The sequence below is a fragment of the Cetorhinus maximus genome, chromosome 15 (assembly GCF_964194155.1).
Source record: "Cetorhinus maximus chromosome 15, sCetMax3.hap1.1, whole genome shotgun sequence".
Taxonomy (NCBI): Eukaryota; Metazoa; Chordata; class Chondrichthyes; order Lamniformes; family Cetorhinidae; genus Cetorhinus; species Cetorhinus maximus.
Genome location: NC_135893.1, coordinates 69710955 through 69729155, shown reverse-complemented (window position 1 = coordinate 69729155; position 18201 = coordinate 69710955). Strand labels below are relative to the sequence as shown.

The 18201-nt window shown below is 44.6% G+C and overlaps 1 protein-coding gene across 1 annotated transcript in view; it reads left to right on the top strand.

Moving 5' to 3' along the window:
• LOC144690781 (cytochrome P450 3A30-like) overlaps window positions 1–18201 on the top strand; it is a 47234-nt gene that overhangs the window by 27111 nt on the left and 1922 nt on the right. Inside the window, exons 7-11 of the mRNA XM_078558594.1 lie at window positions 4200–4348; window positions 7275–7402; window positions 10935–11028; window positions 13272–13432; window positions 17646–17872. Coding sequence (XP_078414720.1) covers window positions 4200–4348; window positions 7275–7402; window positions 10935–11028; window positions 13272–13432; window positions 17646–17872 — 759 coding nt within the window. The remainder of the gene's footprint in view (window positions 1–4199; window positions 4349–7274; window positions 7403–10934; window positions 11029–13271; window positions 13433–17645; window positions 17873–18201) is intronic.

Sequence of the window (18201 nt, the reverse complement as noted above, 5' to 3'; positions counted from 1 at the left end):
TCCATCTCGGCCTCCTCTTTAGGTCCCTAGCATCACAAATGCCTATCTTCAGCCAATTTGATTCACTCAACGATGTCAAGAAATGGCTGAAGACACTGGATACAGCAAAGGCTATGGGTCTGACAACAACCTGTCAGTAGTTCTGAAGATTTGTGCTCCCAGAACTAGCCCTACCCCTAGCCAAGCTGTTCCAGTACAGCTACAACACTGGCATCTACCTGGCAATGTGGAAAATTGCCCAGATATGTCCTGTCTGCAAAAAGCAGAAAAATCAAATCTGCCCCTTCGGTTTACCCTTGAGCATCAGCAAAGTGGTGCAAGGTGTCTTTGACAGCATTATCAAGTAGCACTTGCTCAGCAATAACCTGCTCACTGATGCTCAGTTTGGGTTCTGCCAAGGCCACTCAGCTCCTGACCTTATTACAGCCTTATTCCAAACATAGACAAAAGAATTGAGTTCTAGAGGTGAGGTAAGAGTGGACAGCCCTTGACATCAAGGCAGCGTTTGACAGAGTGAGGCATCAAGAACCTTAGCTAAATTGCGGTCAATGGGAATCAGGAGGAAAACTCTTCACCGCCTGGAAGCATATCTTGTACAAAGGAAGATTGCTGTGGTTGTTGGAGGCCAAATATCTCAGCCACAGAACTTCACTGCAGGAGCTCCTCAGGGAAGTGTCCTGGGCTCAACCATCTTCAGCTACATCATCAATGACTTTACTTCCATCATAAGGTAAAAGTGGGGATGTGCAATCATCAGTGAACAAGACTCAGCACTATGTGTGACTCCTCGGACACTGAAGCAGTTGATGTCCATGTACAGCAAGACCTGAACAACATTTCAGGTTTCGGTTGGTAAGTGGCAAGTAAAATTCACCCCTCACAAGTGTCAGGCAATGTTCATATCCCCTTGACATTCAAAAGCATTCCCATTGCTGAATCCCCCACCATCATGATCCTGGGAGTTATCATTAATCAGAAATTTAATTGGACCAGCCATATAAATACTGTGGTGACGAGAGCTAGTCAGAGGCTGAGAATTCTGCAGTGAGTAACTCACCACCTACTTTCCCCAAAGTCAAGCCACCTAGGGTCAAGTCAGGAGTATGATGGAACAGTCTTCACAGGCCTGGATGAGCGCAGTTCCAATAACACTCAAGGAGCTCGACAACATCCAGGATAAAGTAGCCTGTTTGATCAGCACCCCATTCACCACCATATTCCTTCACTCCACCAATGCACATTGGCAGCAGAGTGTACCATTTACAAGATGCAATGCAGCAACTCGTCAAGATCCCTTTGACAGCACCTTCCAAACCTGCAACTCTACTGTTTTGGAAGGACAAGGGCAGCAGACGCATGGGAACACCACAACTTGTAGTTCCCCTCTGAGCCACACATCAGTGTCCTCTGGTTCTCGGTCATTCTATCAATGGGAACAATTTCTCCCTATCTACTCTGTCCAGACCCTTCATGGTTTTGAATATCTCTATCATCATCTCTCAACCTTCTCTTCAAGGAGAACAGCTCCAGCTTCCCTAATCTATTTACAAAACTGAAGTCCCTCATCCCTGGACCCATTCTCACGAATCTTCTCTGCACTGACTCTAATGCCTTCACACTCTTCCGAAAATGTGATGCCCAGAACTGGACTCCATTTGAGGCTGAACCAGAGTTTTTACAGGTTGATCAGAACTTTTTTGTTTGTGTACCTTGTGACCCTATTTATAAAGTCGAGGATCCCGTATGCTTTATTAACTGCTCTCAACCTGCCCTACCACCTACAATTATTTCTGCACATATATCCCCAGATCCCCCTGCTCCTGTAGAATTGTATCCTTTTATTTTATATTGCCTCTCCCCATTCGTCCTGCCAAAATGAATCACTTCACACATCCCTGCATTAAATTTCATATGCCACTTTTTTGCCTGCCCACTCCGCCAACTTGTCTATGTTCTTTACAAGCATAATGCTATGCACCTTGCAGATCAAAATATCTCCAAATTTTGTCAACTGCATTTTTAAAAATTGAGCCTAGTATACCCAGGCTAAGTCATTAACGTAGGGCAGGGGTCCTAACACCAACCCCTGGGGAACCTACTATAAACCTTCCTCCGATTCAACACTACTGTTTTCTGTCGCTCAGCCATTTGTATCCATGTTGCTATTGTCCCTTTTATTCCATAAGCTCTAGTTCTGCTCACAAGCCTCTGTGGCACTTTATCTAATGCCTTTGGAAGTCCATGTACACCACATCAATTCCAATACCCTCATCCACCCTCTCTGTTGCCTCATCAAAAAAAAAGTCAATCAAGTGAGTTAAATACAATGTCCTTCAACAAATCACTGCTGACTTTCCTTTAATGAATCCAAATTTGTCAAAGTTACTGTTAATTTTGTCCCAGATTATCATTTCCAAAAGCTATCCCACCACTAAGGTTAAACTGACTGTTCTGTAGTTATTGGGCTTATCCTTGCACCCTTGATTAAAAAGGGTGTAACATTTGCAATTCTCCAGTCCTTTGACACCACTCCTGTTTCTAAGGAGTTTTGGAAGATTATGGCTAATGCCACCACAATTTCCACTCTTGCTTCCCTCCAGTATCCTTGGACACATCCCATCTAACACATCCTACTTATTAATTTTTCAACTTATGAAGTGCCTCAACTGCCTCCTATTTCACCGTGGCTTGGGCAGCATCTTCTTTGTTAAAGCCAGATGCATAATACTCATTTAATACCCCAGCCATGCCCCCGCTTTCATGTGTAGATTCCTTTTTTATGTCCCTAATTGGCTCCACTCCTCCTTTTTCCACCTTTTTTATTATTTATATGCATATAAAAGACTTTGGAATTCTTTTATGTTAGCTACCAGTCTCTTCTCATACTCTCTGCTTTTCTGATTTTCTTTTTTCCAATTCCGTCTGAACCTTCCATTTGAGCCTGATTCTCAATTGTATTATCCACCTGACATCTGCCATGTACACTCTTTTTCTGTTTCACCTTACTCTTTATCTGTTTTGTCATCCAGGGAGCTCTGGATTTGTTTGCTCTACCTTTCCCCCTTGTGGGAATGTACCTCAACTGAACCTGATCTATCTCCTCTTTAAGACTGCCCATTGTTCATTGATAGCTTGCCTGTCAATCTTAGATTCCAATTTAGCTGGACGAGATCTGTTCTCACCCTAATGAAGATGGCCCTCCCCCAGTTAATTATTCCTACTCTGGATTGCTTCTTGTCCTTTACCATAGTAACCTAACCTTTATGATACAATGTTCACTGTGTCCTAAATGTGCTGCTGACACTTGATCCACTTGGCCCACCTCATTCCCAAGAACCAGATTCAACAATGCCACCTTTCTTGTTGGACTGGGGGAGGAGGCTCCACAAATATCCCCATCTCCAATGATGGGGGAGCCTAGCACGTCAGTACGAAAGATAAGTCTTAAGCATTTGCTACAATCTTCAGCCAGAAATGCTGAGTGGATGATCCATCTCGGCCTCCTCCAGAGGTCCCCAGCATCACAGATGCCAGTCTTCAACCAATTCAATTCACTCCATGTGATATCAAGAAAAGGCTGAAGGCACTGGATAGTGCAAAGGCTCTGGGCCCTGACAATATCCCTGCAATGGAACAGGCCAGGTCGGGAGTGCAGGATGTGGGCTCACAACCCGAACCAGCCCTCACCCTTAAAAAGCACTTTTGAACTTGGACAGTCCAGGAATGAAGTCAGGAATCCTGGAATCGGGACCCACCTGCCATTTTTAAAGGACTCCTGAGTCTTCCCAACTCGGTGAACATCCAATGTTTTCATTTGCAGGAGAGAGCAACAGGAATATCTATAAGCGTGATAGTCACCAATAAATACAATTAATAACTCAGGAGGATTGTCATTATCCAGAATCCTGGGAGTGTGGAACTCGATGTATAATGGAGGCAACTGACATAAATACATGAAAGGAGAAACTAGATAAACCCATAAGGGAGAATGGAGTAGAATGATATGCTGATCGAGTTAGATTAAATAGGATGAGAGGAGGCAAAAGCACTGGCATAGATAAGTTGGGTTGAATGGCCTGTTTCTGTGCTGTACATTCTACCTAATGGTTTAACTATGTCTCAGCTGTCAAGTGGCAAAAGTTTTCTTTCTCCCAGTTGTAAGCAATTGTAACAAATACATTTCCCTTCCCTTCTGTCAGCATCTTTGGAGCGTACAGCTTGGATGTGGTCACCAGCACTGCATTCAGTGTGGACGTCGACTCCATCAACAACCCCAACGGCCTGTTTATCAGCAACATCAAAAAACTAATAGAATTCAACTTCTTCAACCCTCTCCTTATCTTGGCCAGTAAGTTTCCATTTGATTATGGAGATGTCCTGTTGGTTGTGTTGTTCACTCTAGGTGCCCTGTTTCTATGGTATTAGCAGTTGGCGCTTCCAGCTGCTTTGTGGACAAGTCTCTGAGAAAAAGATATGGGGCAAGTCTAACAGGAGACTTCATTAGATGTCCTGCTATATCTAAGTCTGCTCCAATGAGGTGGCTTTTCTCCACAGTTTGCTTAAACTGGTTAAAGAGTTTCTCAGTTCCAATTATAACCACCCGTACACCTGAGCATGATGGCATGATGGTAACAGGATCTGAGAGGGTGCTCCAGCATGATGCCACCACCAAACACATCTTCCCTTCACTCCCCCTGGTGGCATTCTGCAGGGATCGTTCCCTCTGGGACACCCTGGTCCACTCCTCCATTACCCCCTACACCTCAACCCCCTCCCACGGCACCTTCCCATGCAACCGCAGAAGGTGCATCACCTGCCCCTTTACTTCCCCCCTCCTCACCGTCCAAGGGCCCAAATACTCCTTTCAAGTGAAGCAGCATTTCACTTGCACTTCTCTCAATTTAGTCTACTGCATTCGCTGCCCCCAATGCGGTTTCCTCTACATTGTAGAGACCAAACGCAGACTGGGTGACCACTTTGTGAAACATCTTCGGTCTGTCCGCAAGCATGACCCAGACCTCCCTGTCGCTTGCCATTTCAACACACCACCTTGCTCTCATGCTCACATGTCCGTCCTTGGCCTGCTGCAATGTTCCAGTGAAGCTCAACACAAACTGGAGAAACAGCACTTCATCTTCCGACTCGGCACTTTACAGCCTTCCGGACTGAATATTGAGTTCAACAACTTTAGATCATGAACTCCCTCCTCCATCCCCACCCCCTTTCCAATCCCCCTTTTTCCCAATAATTTATATAGATTTTTATTTTCCCACCTATTTCCATTATTGTTAAATGTATTTCCATCCATTGTTTTATCTCTACCTTTTAGCCTATTTTGATCCCTTCCCCCCCCACCCCACCCCCACTAGGGCTATCCGTACCTTGCTTGTCCTGCTTTCTACCCTTAATGTCACCTATTAGCACATTTCTTAGCTAATATCACCACCGTCAATACCTCTTTGTCCTTTTGTCTATGACATCTTTTGGCAATCTCCACCTATCACTGGCCCTCTATCCAGCTCTACCTGCCCCACCCTCCCCCTTAAACCAGCTTATATTTCACATCTCTTCTATTTTTCCTTAGTTCTGTTGAAGAGTCATACAGACTTGAGAGCGTATTTGAGCAGAAACTATATCCATTTTATAATTAAAATTGGTGAAATATTGTAATATTCCTGCCAGACAATAATCATCTCCAATAAGGGAGTGTCTAAACCATCTGTCCTTGACATTCAATGGCTACCATTGCTGAATTTCCCCCATCAACATTCTGGCAGTTACTCTTGATCAGAAACCTGACTGCACCTACCATACAAGTACTGTGGCTAAAATAGTAGGGCAGAGGCTGGGAAACCTGTGGTAACTTGTCTCCTGACTCCCCAAAGCCTGTCCATCATCTACAAAGTCACAAGTCAGGAGTGCGATGGAACACTCTCCAATGGCCTGGATGGGTGCAGCTCCAATAACACTCAAGAAACTTGACACCATCCAAGACCAAGCACCCTGCTTGATTTGCACCCCACCACCACCTTAAACATTTATCCTCCTCCACCACTGGCACACAGTGGCAGCAGTGTGTACCGTATACAAGATGCACTGCAGCAACTCGTCAGGACTCCTTTGACAGCACCTACTAAACCTGTGAGCTCTGCCGTCTAGACGGACATGGACAGCGGATGCATGGGAACACCACCACCTGCAAGTTCCCCTACAAGCCACACACCATTCTGGAACTATATCGCCGTTCCTTCACCGTCACTGGGTTTAACTCCTGGAACTCCTTCCCTAACAGTATTGTGAGTGTACCTACACCACATGGACTGCAGTGATTCAGGTAGGTGGCTCACCAGCACTCTCTCGAGGACCATTGTGACTGGGCATTATATGCTGGCCTTGCTATTGATGCCCACATGTCATGATTGATATTAAAAAAAGCAGAGGAAGGTGCAGGACCTTGGGAAAAGATCAGGCTAGTGGGAATAGCCCTGGCCTGTTCTTTCAAAGAGCTGAAAGCTTGGCCAAGTGTGCTCCTCCTATGATGTAAACTTCCATGTCTTGGGAAGAGGGGAGATAAAATGGAAACGTTATCATGAGCAAGATCTGTAGATGTTCAGGATCGGTCTCAGTGGGTAATACTTGCGTCTGACTTGATTGTGGGTTCAAGTCCCATGCCAGATACTTAGCATCAGGCGACACTGCACTGCAGTATCAGAGGTGTTATCTGTCGGATGAAACGTTAACGCAAGGCCCATATGCCCCTTTATGTGGGTGTAAAATATTTCATGGGGCTATTTTGAAGAACAGTGACATCCTCCCTCAAACAGTATCACTGAAATAGTTCCTGATCTTTATTACATTGCTGTTTCTGGGGCCTTACCGAGTGCAATTTGACTGCTGTGTTTCCTTAAGCATCTTCCAAACCTGCAATTTCTACTACATGGAAAGACAACGGCAGCAGGAATTTGGGAAAACCACCAACTAAAGTTCTCTTCCAAGCCTCACACCATCCTGACTTGGAACTGAATTGCTGTTCCTTCACTGTCACTGGGTCAAAATTCCGGAACTCCCACCCACACTGCACTGTGGGTGTACCTACAACACATGAACTGCAGCGGTTCAAGGCAGCAGCTCACTCCCACCTTCTCAAGGACAATTAAAATGCACAAATGTTGTCCTATCTAGTGACGCTGACATCCTGTTCAAGTTTTATTTATTCTATGTGCAGGGCTACTACTGTTTGTCAGCTCTGATTTTTGATTATTCTTTTATTCCAGTGGTTTTTCCTACCCTTCTTCCAATACTGGATAAACTTGGTTTCAGCTTCTTCCCTAGAGATGTGAATACATTTTTCATGAACACTTTGGCGAGTTTGAAGGCAAAGAGACAAAAAGGAGTGCACACTGTGAGTGTTAAACTAACCGTGACGTTGTTCAGGTTCCTACACCAGTTCTACCTCTCTCCCTCCCTCCACACTGACCATTCATCTCTGCCTTATTTACATAACTAGAAAGAAAGTGGCTAGAACAATATTGCTATAATTAGAAAAGACAGGTACCTGGGGAATATTCTGTTCTTTCTCAGTTACTGAAGTTTAGCAGCCTGGTGTGCAGCTTAAGTGTTCAATCTGGCTGCAGACAGCTCGACAGTCACCCGGGATTGCTGCTGGGGTTCTCCAATCTCCCACTATACAGTGGAAATGGTGGGGACAATGTCTACTTTCGCCCTTTCCCTTGGGCTTCTGCTGAGATTACAGCCAGAGAACAATTGTCTGTGGAAATTCTACCCCGTGGTATTTTAGGCTGTGTATTTTCTTCAAAGGAACATCGAACGTAGGAGCAGGAGTAGGCCATTTGGCCCTTCGAGCTTGCTGCCCCATTCAATAAGATCATGGCTGACCTGTTTGTGGTCTCAGTTCCACTTTTATGTCTGCACCTCATAACCCTTAACTCCCTGGTCTACCAAAAATCTATCTAACTCAGCCTTTAATAAATTTAAAGACTGTGTCCCTGAGTTCTAGTCTCCGCCACAAGACGAAACATGCTCCCAGTATCCACCCTATCCTATCTTATATTTTCCTTTAAGATCACCTCTCATTGTTCTAAACTGCAATGGGTACAGGCCTATCCTGTTGAGCCTTTCTTTATAAGATAAGCCCCTCATCCCAGGAACTAGGGACACAACAGTAAAAATATATTCCTGGATTTCCAGCGAATAGATCTCATTAGACGGGGGCTGGGAGGGAGAATAGGTGAGTATATTGGTAACCTTGGTGTATATAAATACAGGCTGATCTTTTGGTCTGTATCGATTAGAAATCTTATTGATACAGTGTATTTACGTGAAGGCCTCTACTATTCCATCTCCTTTCCAAATTTGTTTTCAGATGTAAGCTGTAGTGTGTAATGTCTTTGTCACTCGGTGCCCTGGTTCACTTCCTGTTAGGTCTCTGCTCTGGACATTTAAATAGAGTAAATCAGACTTCATTTAGTTGATGGACAATATTGACTGTTATGAGGCAAAGATATTTTTACAGATAAATTGAACAAGATGATGTCGCCCATCACTGGGGCCGCATTTCCGGAAGTATTATAGCCAAATGAAGGATTGGTTCAGCATCTGTCAGTGATTGTGCAGGAGAGAAGCAGGATTTTCTTTCTCAAATTAAACATTTTGCATTCAAAGTAAAGTTGGTTAAATTGATTGCAGGACCCAAAAATTCAGCCCTTGATTGTCAGAGGGGTGGAGCGGAGATAGACATGGCCCGAAAACACAAGCTGGTCTCCCGGCACCGGCTATGTTCACCCAGGCATGGGGAGCTTGTTTACGGGTTTTTTAGGGGATTTTCTCACAGCCAGAGGCTACAAGCACTGTCTGAGGCAGACCAGGTGACGGGAGGCAGGTACAGAGTAGGGAGCCAGTCAATGCCATCTCAGGGAATTACCTGACTCAAAAGTTTAAATGGCACAGTGTAGCTTGGCCGTTGGGAGACAGGTGGTACCAGGTGGTGCAGCTGGTTGTCGTCCTTCTGGCATTGTAGGAGCAGAAGAGCAGGAGGCAAGGCTATCGAGGATATTTGGGCAACTGGGTTTCTGTTATCTGCAGGGGGATCCAATGTGGAGGGTATGGTCTCCTTGTCCTGTCCCCCATTCCTCCTCCTGGCTAAGGGTTCGATGCTGCCAAGGGCAATTGGGTAATCAGCTAAGCTCAAGGAAGGCAGCAGCTGGCAATGGGATGCGACTCTCAGACTTTGGACCTGGTGATGATGAGGAGCAACACTCTCCAAAGGATGGGCAGAGCTCTGTGAACAGGAGGGCAGAAGAATGAGGAGGAAGAAGGATAAAGAGGTTATACACTTCCGCCTAGCTCCGTATTTGATGGTAGATCCTAACTGGAGATGACTAAGAACCAGAGAAAATCCAGAATCAAAGTAAGTTAAATATGAATTAACCAGGAGATGGCAGTTGATTCCAAATTATACATTAGATGGCAGATACAACTAAGACATATCTTATGAATTGCCTTGGCTGTGCACAACTAAATTGACTTGGCAGTGCACTCAGCATATATGTCATCAATCTCAATCACAACGTCCTTCAAAACTCTGTCTTCCTCCATGAAGAATTTTAGCTCCTCTTCCAAGACGTAGCCTGATTCCCAGGAGACAGCAGCACACAATCAACCCGAGTTCCACAGGCATGGTGGTTTTCACCAAAAATGGCACACGTCTGCAGACTTTCCTCTGTTTATGACGGTCCAATGGTGTAGATCCACCATCTTCAAGTAACAGAAACAACTGCAGCAACTCTATATTCTCAGCTTCTGGATCTAGCCTCTCTTCCTCTGCCTGGCTGTACTGAACCACTGGAATCATCATCATCATCTGAGCTCTGAGGGCTCTGTGTCCTTTTGTGTGGTTCCAACCAGTTTTGGTCTCCCAGAAGTTTTGGTTTCCAATCTCCGTTTCAGGCTTAGTTTCCTTAGCAACTGGAAAGGTCAGTTTCCTTTCTCAACTTCCCTTTTCAATTAGGGTCCACCTGAAAAAACACAAGCTTTGAAAGCACGGATACCATCACAAGATAAACATAGTGAGAACTTTCTCACTGGTTGGTGAGATGATAGGTTTAAATTTATTTTCTCTAGCTATCAAAGGGAGAGGTTAGGCAAAATTTATGCCTAGCTAGAAACAGAATCCATAACTGCTTCTAAATAGGAATGGGAAGTGGATAAAGAGACTTTTAAAAGGAAATTGAGGATGGGACTAAGAGAACAACTGAGAGCCAACGTGGCTGTGATGAGCTGAGTGTTCCTCTGTTTCATGAAAGGCTAGAGATCTGGAGTTGCAGCACTCCTGTTCTGTCACCAGCAGAGTGGAGTAGTGGGACTCCCACTGAGCCCCTTTCGCCCTCAGTATTGATCCTGTTCCAATTGTACAGAATGGAGTAATTTACAGAGACACTGTGAGTGTAAAACTGGAACTGACCTCTGTTGCTCCTGTCAGGGGAACATGCAAACTTTGAAGGCCAAAGTTTTAAAGTTACAGATTTGTGCCTTCCCCCTACAGGAATCGAATGATGATCCCTCTGGGATTGATTACATTTCTCAGAGGGAGTCTCGGGGATCTTCACTAGGCCGGTAATGTTAGTTCCGTTGGGTTTAGGGAAAATGTAATGGGCAGACTACCCAGTGTAGATCAGGAGCTCCCCCCAACATCCCCTGGAGCAGTCTTTGAGCACATATGGACGGGTGAAAGTCTTGACAGCTCTTCCCTGGCTGGAGACCTGGGTGGGTTCTGATTCCGGCCTCTCTGGAGGAAATACGTTCTACTTCCTCCTTTACAGCCCTCTGGAATTTCAGTGTCTAGGACTTTACTCCTAAGGAGCCTGTTCCTGTGCCGTCATAGCTGAGTCCTCACACAATTCTTGTTTAATTCTCAGGTTCGGGTGGATTTTCTGCAGCTGATGGTTGATTCTCAAATAACCAATACCAACTCCCAGAAGCAGAATGATGTCAGCAAGTCTACAGACAAAGGTGCCATCAATGGAAAGCTTCTCACTCCCTTCATCCTTATTTCTTTCTGTTCCTTAAATCATTGCTTGCTGTTCAGTTTATTTTTACTTCTTTTGTTTTATACTCTCTTGTCTTCCAGTTTTCCCTCTACCCCACCTGGCTGACAGTCCAGATACGGGATCTACTCCCAGCCCCTTAAACCCCAGTGAGGGGTGTGTGAGAACATTCTGGGGAGGTCTAACTCCTGCTGGGATTTGTTGCTTTCCTTACCCCAGTGGGAATTGCCTGGTGTCTGGTCGGTGATTCCGAACAATCATGGGCATGATATTGGTAACCGGATAGTGCAGGGAAATAGTGACACACATTAATTGTCCTTACACCCTTGTGTGCTGGGCACCGGAGTCCCAGTCAGTGCTACCTACGCATTAACCCTATCAATCCTGACTATCCTAGAAGAACATAAAGTGATTATTTACCCAAGCTTTAGAAAGTAGATTTGAGCTGCCAGTTTACTTGTAGTGTCCTTTTACTAAAGTCTAGCTTGTAGTCTGATCCAACCACAGTGCTGAGAATAAATTCAATTATTTTAGTACATGACTGAATGTGACGTTTAATTATTTATCATGGTGCTTTTAAATGGCTGGCAATGTTAATAAACTTTTGTTTGGAAATATTAGCATTGAAAACCCAACATTTTTGCCTTCTGCTTTGTAGGGTGAGGTTTAGAGATAGTGGATGTGCTAGCTATAATTTTCCAAAATTCCATAGATTCAGGAAAGGTCCCACTAGATTGGAAGTTGGCAAATGTCACACCTCTTCTCAAGAAAGGAGGGAGGGAGAAAACAGTGAACTACAGACCAATTAGCCTAAAATGAGTTGTTGGGAAAATGCTGGAACCTATTATTAGGAATTATAAGGAAGTCCTAGCAATGCATTTAGAAAAGCATAGTATGATTAATGCAAGTCAACATGGTTTTATTAAAGGGCAATCCTGTTTGACAAATTTATTACAATTTTTTGAGGATGTAACTTATAGGGTAGATAAAGGGAAACCAATCCATGTAGTATATCTGGATTTCCAAGAGGCATTCGATAAGGTGCCACACAAAAGGTTAATAGGCAAAATCAGGGCTCATGGAGTTCAAGGAAATGTATTAGCATGGATAGAGGATTGGATAATGGATAGAAAACAGAGAGTGGGCATAAACAGGGCTTTTTCAAGTAGGCAAGCAGTGAATAGTGGAGTGCCGCAAAAATCAGTGTGGGGGCCTCAGCTATTTACAATCTATGTTCATGACTTAGATGAAGAGACAGAGAGTAATGTATCTAAATTTGTTGAAGATACCAAACTAGGTGGAAAGGTAAGCTGTGGGGAGGACACAGAGAGGCTGCAAAGAGATATAGACAGGTTAGGTAAGTGGGCAGCAAGATGGCAGATGAAGTAAAATGTAGGGAAATGTGAAGATACTCTCTTTGCTCACAAGAATAAAAAAGCAAAATATTTTTTAAAAGATGAGAAATTTGTAAGTGTTGATGTTCAAAGAGACTTGGGTGTGCTGGTACAAGGAACGCAGAAAGTTAGCATGCAGGTGCAGCAAGGTATTAGGAAGGTAAGTAGCATATTGGCCTTTATTGCAAGAGAATTGGGTTACAAGAATAAAGAAGTCTTGCTAAAGTTGTATAAGGTTTTGGTGAAACTGCATCTGGAATGCTGTGCACAGCTTTGGTCTCCACATTTTAGAAAGGATTTACTTGCGTTGGAGGCCGTACAGTGAAGGTTCACTAAATTGGTCCCTGGGATGAGGGGGCTCCCCCATGACGAGAGGATGAATAAACTCGTCTGTATTCTCTGAGTTTAGAAGATCTCATTGAAACCTACAAAATCCTGAAGGGGTTTGATAGAATGGATGCTGAGAGACTATTTCCATTGGTCAGGGAATCTAAAACACGGGGGCACAGTCTTAGGATAAAGGACCTGATCATTTAGGACTAAGATGTGGAGAAATTTCTTCACTTAAAGGGTTCTGAATCTTTGGAATTGTCTACCCCAGAGGATTGTGGATGCTCCATCATTGTATACATTGGGATAGACAGATTTTTGGTCCCTTGGGAATTTAAGGGATAGGGGAATGGGCAGGACAATGGAGTTGAAGCCCAAGATCAGTCATGATCATATTGAATGGGGGGGCAGGCTTGATGGGCTGTGTGATCTACTCCTGCCCCAATTTCTTACGTTTATGATACATGTTCTGATTTTTCTGCAGCTCTGACTGACACGGAGATTCTGGCGCAGGCCATGATCTTTATCTTTGCCGGGTACGAGACCACCAGCAATACATTGTCATACATTGCGCACAATCTGGCGACGCACCCAGACGTACAGAAGAAGCTGCAGCAGGAAATAGATGAGGCTTTTCCAAACAAAGTGAGTCTTTGAGAGAGAGGACAAGAAAGAACTTACATTTCTATAGCGCCTTTCATGATCTCAGAACATCCTAAAGCTCTTTTTCACTAATTTCTGAATTGTAGTCACTGCTGTAGTATAAAATGTGATAGACAATTTGCGCACAGCAATGTGACAATGAACAAATATTACCCCGAGAACTCCCTTGCTGTTTAAAATGCTGCCATGAGATGTTTTACATCCAATTGAACCTTCATTTAACGTTTCATCTGAAAATTTTCAGTCCTGCGCTTTTTCTTCTTTTATATTCCTTCATGGGATGTGGGTGTCGCTGTCAAGGGCAGCATTTGTTGCCCATCTCTAATTGCTCTTGAACTGAGTGGCTTACTAGGCCATTCCACAGGGCAGTTAAGAGTCCACCACATTGCTGTGAGTCTGAAGCCTCATGTAGGCCAGACCGAGTAAGAATGACAGATTTCCTTCCCTAAAGGGCTGCCTGGCTTATTGTGCTTAAGTCTCAAGCATGGACTTAAAACCACGACCTCTGACTGAGGTGAGAGTGCTAGCAGCTGAGGCATGGCTGATGCCAAGAGAGCAATGATTTACATTGCATTCTATGTTGGATGTTGATGTCCACCATCCCTGAATCCTCTTCAATTCATTTTGCTTTTCTGTTCCAGAAGTTAACCATAATCAGCACCTGCCACTCTTGAGTAATTTTGTTCCCTTCTCCACAAGCCTCTAATTTGGATCTGCCTGCATCAACCTTTAATCGCGACTCCCCCACCCCCCACCACCATCCCACCTCCCCTCCCCCCACTACTGACAGCAGATAGACCATTTGTTCTGTGACGCTCCGTAATAGGCTCCTAGAAACTGGGAAAGTGGACATTCTTGTTAGAAATCTAGTAGTGTCTTCCACATAATATTCTCTCTCCTCTTCTTCTCCTTTTCCTTCTTTATCTCTCTTTCTGTCTTTTTCTCCTGGCTCTTTCTCTCTCTGTCTCTCATTCTTTTTCTCTCTTCCTTGCTCTCTTTTTTCTTTCTCTTGCTCTATTTTTCTTTCTTAGTCTCTCTCTCTTACTTCTCTGGGCCACGGCTCCCCCCCACACTCCTCCCGCCAAGACTGTTTCGCATCATGTAATTGATATTCTTAATATGTAAGAATGTGCCTTTGTAAATTCCTGCATGTTTACATTTGGGTTTAAGGAGCTGTACAGTAAGGAACCATTCCACTAGAATGTGCAGAGTAAGAGGTGACTTAATTGAAACCTTTAAGATCCTGAGGGGTCTTGACAGGGTGAATGTGGAGAGGATGTTTCCTCTTGTGGGATAATCTAGAACTAGGGGTCACTGTTTAAAAATAGGGGGCCACTCATTTAGGACTGAGATGAGGAGAATTTTTTTCTCTGAGGCTGGTGAGTCTTTGGAACACTCTTCCTCAAAAGACAGTGGAAGCAGAGTCTTTGAATATTTTTAAGGCAAAGTTAGATAGATTCTTGATTAACAAGGAGGGGGTGGTGAAAGATTATTGGGGGTAGGCAGGAATGTGAGGTTGAAGTTACATTCAAATCAGCCATGATCTTATTGAATGGCAGAGCAGGCTTGCGGGGCTGAGTAACTTACTCCTGCTCCTAATTCATATGTTCCAGCTCTAACTTACTCCATCCCATCCTCATGGCCAGAATAGGCTAAGGTTATAACCCATGATCCCTTAGTGTCCATATCTTTGGGTAACATTACATCACTGATAGCAATTGCTGCAGAGGTGATGGTGTAGTGGTATTGTTGCTGGGCTAGTAATCCAGCTCTGGTAATGCTCTGGGGACCTGGGTTGAAATCCCGCCATGGCAGGTGGTGGAATTTGAATTCAGTAAAAATTTGGAATTAAAAGTCCAATGATGACTTTGTCGATTGTTGTAAAAACCCACCTAGTTCACTTTATGGAGGGAAATCTGCTGTCCTTACCTGGTCTGGGCTACACGTGACTCCAGACCCACAGAAACGTGGTTGACTTTTAAATGCTCTCTGAAATGGCCTAGCAAACCACTCAGTTGTACAAAGTCTCAAAAAAGGAATGAAACTGGACGGACCTCCCGGCATTGACCTAGGCACCAGAAACAACCTTCACTGTCGCTGGGTCAAAACCCTGGTAGTCTCTTCCTAACAGCACTGTGGGTTAGCATGGACTGCAGCGATTCAAGAGGGCAGCTCGCCATCATCTTCTCTAGGGCAACCAGGGATGGGCAATAAATGCTGGCTTAGCCAGCGAAGCCCCTATCCTGTGAATGAATTTTTAAAAATCTGAAAAGAAGTACATTTTGGCCAGAATTTTCAGCTCGGTGAGGGGGGGTGGGGCCCGCTTGCCGAGGCATAAAATGACGCGGGGTGTAGTCAGGCATGCGTCGTGACGTCACTGAGCGTTATTTAGATTTTCAGTTCGGTATACGCGCAGCTAGTTGGCTGCGCAACCGCCGAACTGTCAAAGGCCATTTAAAATCTAAGTAAACCAATAAACTGAGCTGCCCATCCAACCTTAAGGTTGGCGGGTAGGCAAAGAGCCCAGGCGGCCTTCGCACTTTTCATGGAACCTCATCCACGGGTGGGATGAGGTTTCATGAAGTGTTTATAAATTGAATAAAAATTGTTATAAAAATTCATTGACATGTCCCAGCTCATGTGACACTGTCACATGAGGGGACATGTCTTAAAATTTTTTCTTTTCTTTATTTAGCTTTTTAAAAGTTAAACTAATCTCCCTGAGGCACCTCTGTGCACTTTTGCGCGCATGCGTGGAGGAGCGCAGGCCCCAACTCAAGGAATCCCCCCCCGCCCGCACAGGGAGCGCCTGGCCTGCCCATGTAAAATGGCAGTGCGGACCTGATCGGGGGCACCGATCGGGTTCGTGCCGGCCCCTGCCCGCTCCCGCACAAGCCCCCTGACGGGAGGAAAATTCTCCCCTTTGAAAAACTTGGATTTTATTAGCATGCATACTGCATATTAATCAGCTAGTCTCAGTTCTTGTTTTGGTTAAAATGAATAGGATGGGCGAGCGTCCCGATATCATCGTGCACACTCGCGATATTTTGCTTGGCGGGCACCGCAAGAGGTGGCAGCGCACCCGCTGACGATTAAGAGGCCTATTAAAGCCCTTAATCAGTTAATTAAATGTCATTTTTCGCTGCCCGTCGAACTGTTCGGTTGGAGGGTGGGAGAAGAGGCCAAGTGGCTTTCGCATTTTTTTTCAACCAGTGATTAAAAAACTAAAAACTCTCAAAATTCACTTGCAGCATGTCCCTGCTCATGTGACAGAGTCACATGAGGGGACATGTTTTCCTTACTTTTTAAAACTTTATTTTTAATGTGGGAAATCTTCAGCACCCTGAGGCAACTCAGTGCCTTCAGGGAGCTTTCACTGTGCGCACCTGCGCGCATGCGCTGATTTCCGCGTTCGCCCTCCTCCCTCTGCCACCCAGGTAGCACTGAGCATTTCATCACGCAATTCATGCTGGCTGGCCGTTAGTTGGCCAACAAGGATGAAATCGAGGTCAGGGCCTGATCGCGGGCGGCAGACCATTGTACGTCTGCTCCCGGGCCCGCCTGCCCGACGAGGGGAAAATCCTCCCCGATGTGTTTGAGTAACATAGGCATCAACACTTCTGACCGAAATAGATGCAGCTTAAGTCTATTTGCTTGAGCTTAATCTGCACAGTGCCCATATGTCTACCCTATCCCTCTTATTAATTATCATTGAGCATAATGCACTGAATGGTGTTTGCTGTGTTTTGTGTTCATGATATTGTGCACAATATGAACAGAAACAGGTTATTGAGCCGAACAGGCCTGTGTTGGTGTTTATGCTTTACCTGAGCCTCCACCTACCCTTCTTCATCAACTTCATATTCTTAATCCTTAATCTAATCAACATATTCTTTTGTTTCTTTCTCCCTTGTGTGTTTATCTAGATTTCAGTCTCAACCTTTCCTTGTGGTAACGAGTCCCACATTCTAACCGTTCTCTAGGTAAAGAAGTTCTTCTTATGCTTGCTATTAGATTTATTGGTGATTATCTTAGATTTATGATCTCCCCACAAGTGGAAACATCTCTTTCATTACAAAATAACAGAATATTTATGTTGCTCTGTGACAAAATATTTTAATTTTCTTGGTTTCCCTGACCCCACTTTTCACTAATGTCCTGTTCAGTTATTGAAAGTGTTTTTTCCTGTGTGAAGGCTCCTCCCACATATGATGGGGTGATGCGGTTGGAGTATATGGAAATGGTGATATTGGAAACCCTGCGACTGTTCCCTCCTGCACCCCGTATTGAAAGAGTGTGCAAGAAAGATGTCCAGCTCAATGGGGTAACTGTTCCGAAGGGGACTGTAGTAATGGTTCCTGCTTACGTCCTGCACCATGATCCAGCATACTGGCCAGAGCCCGAGGAGTTCAGACCTGAACGGTACGTAGGAATGACTTGTGTTCCCCCACCCCCACCACTGTCTGTGGCCTTTGCAGCTACAGGTTGAGGTTTATTGTAATCGTTTTTTTGTTTGGAAACTTCTTACCTATGGGGATTTTTAACTGGCTCAGCACTAGTCTCTGAGCTACATCATTTCCCTAGTTTACTGAAGTGCTGTTTATAGCATTCTCCTCTGCACAATCCCTTCTTCTTCCTTGGCGCATTCCAAGTCAGTGGAGGAACTGGATAGAGTACCATGTTGAGGTGTAAGGGAAACCAATACTGGGGGTTATGCACAGAAGAGTTATATTGCTGATTTGAGTGTCTGG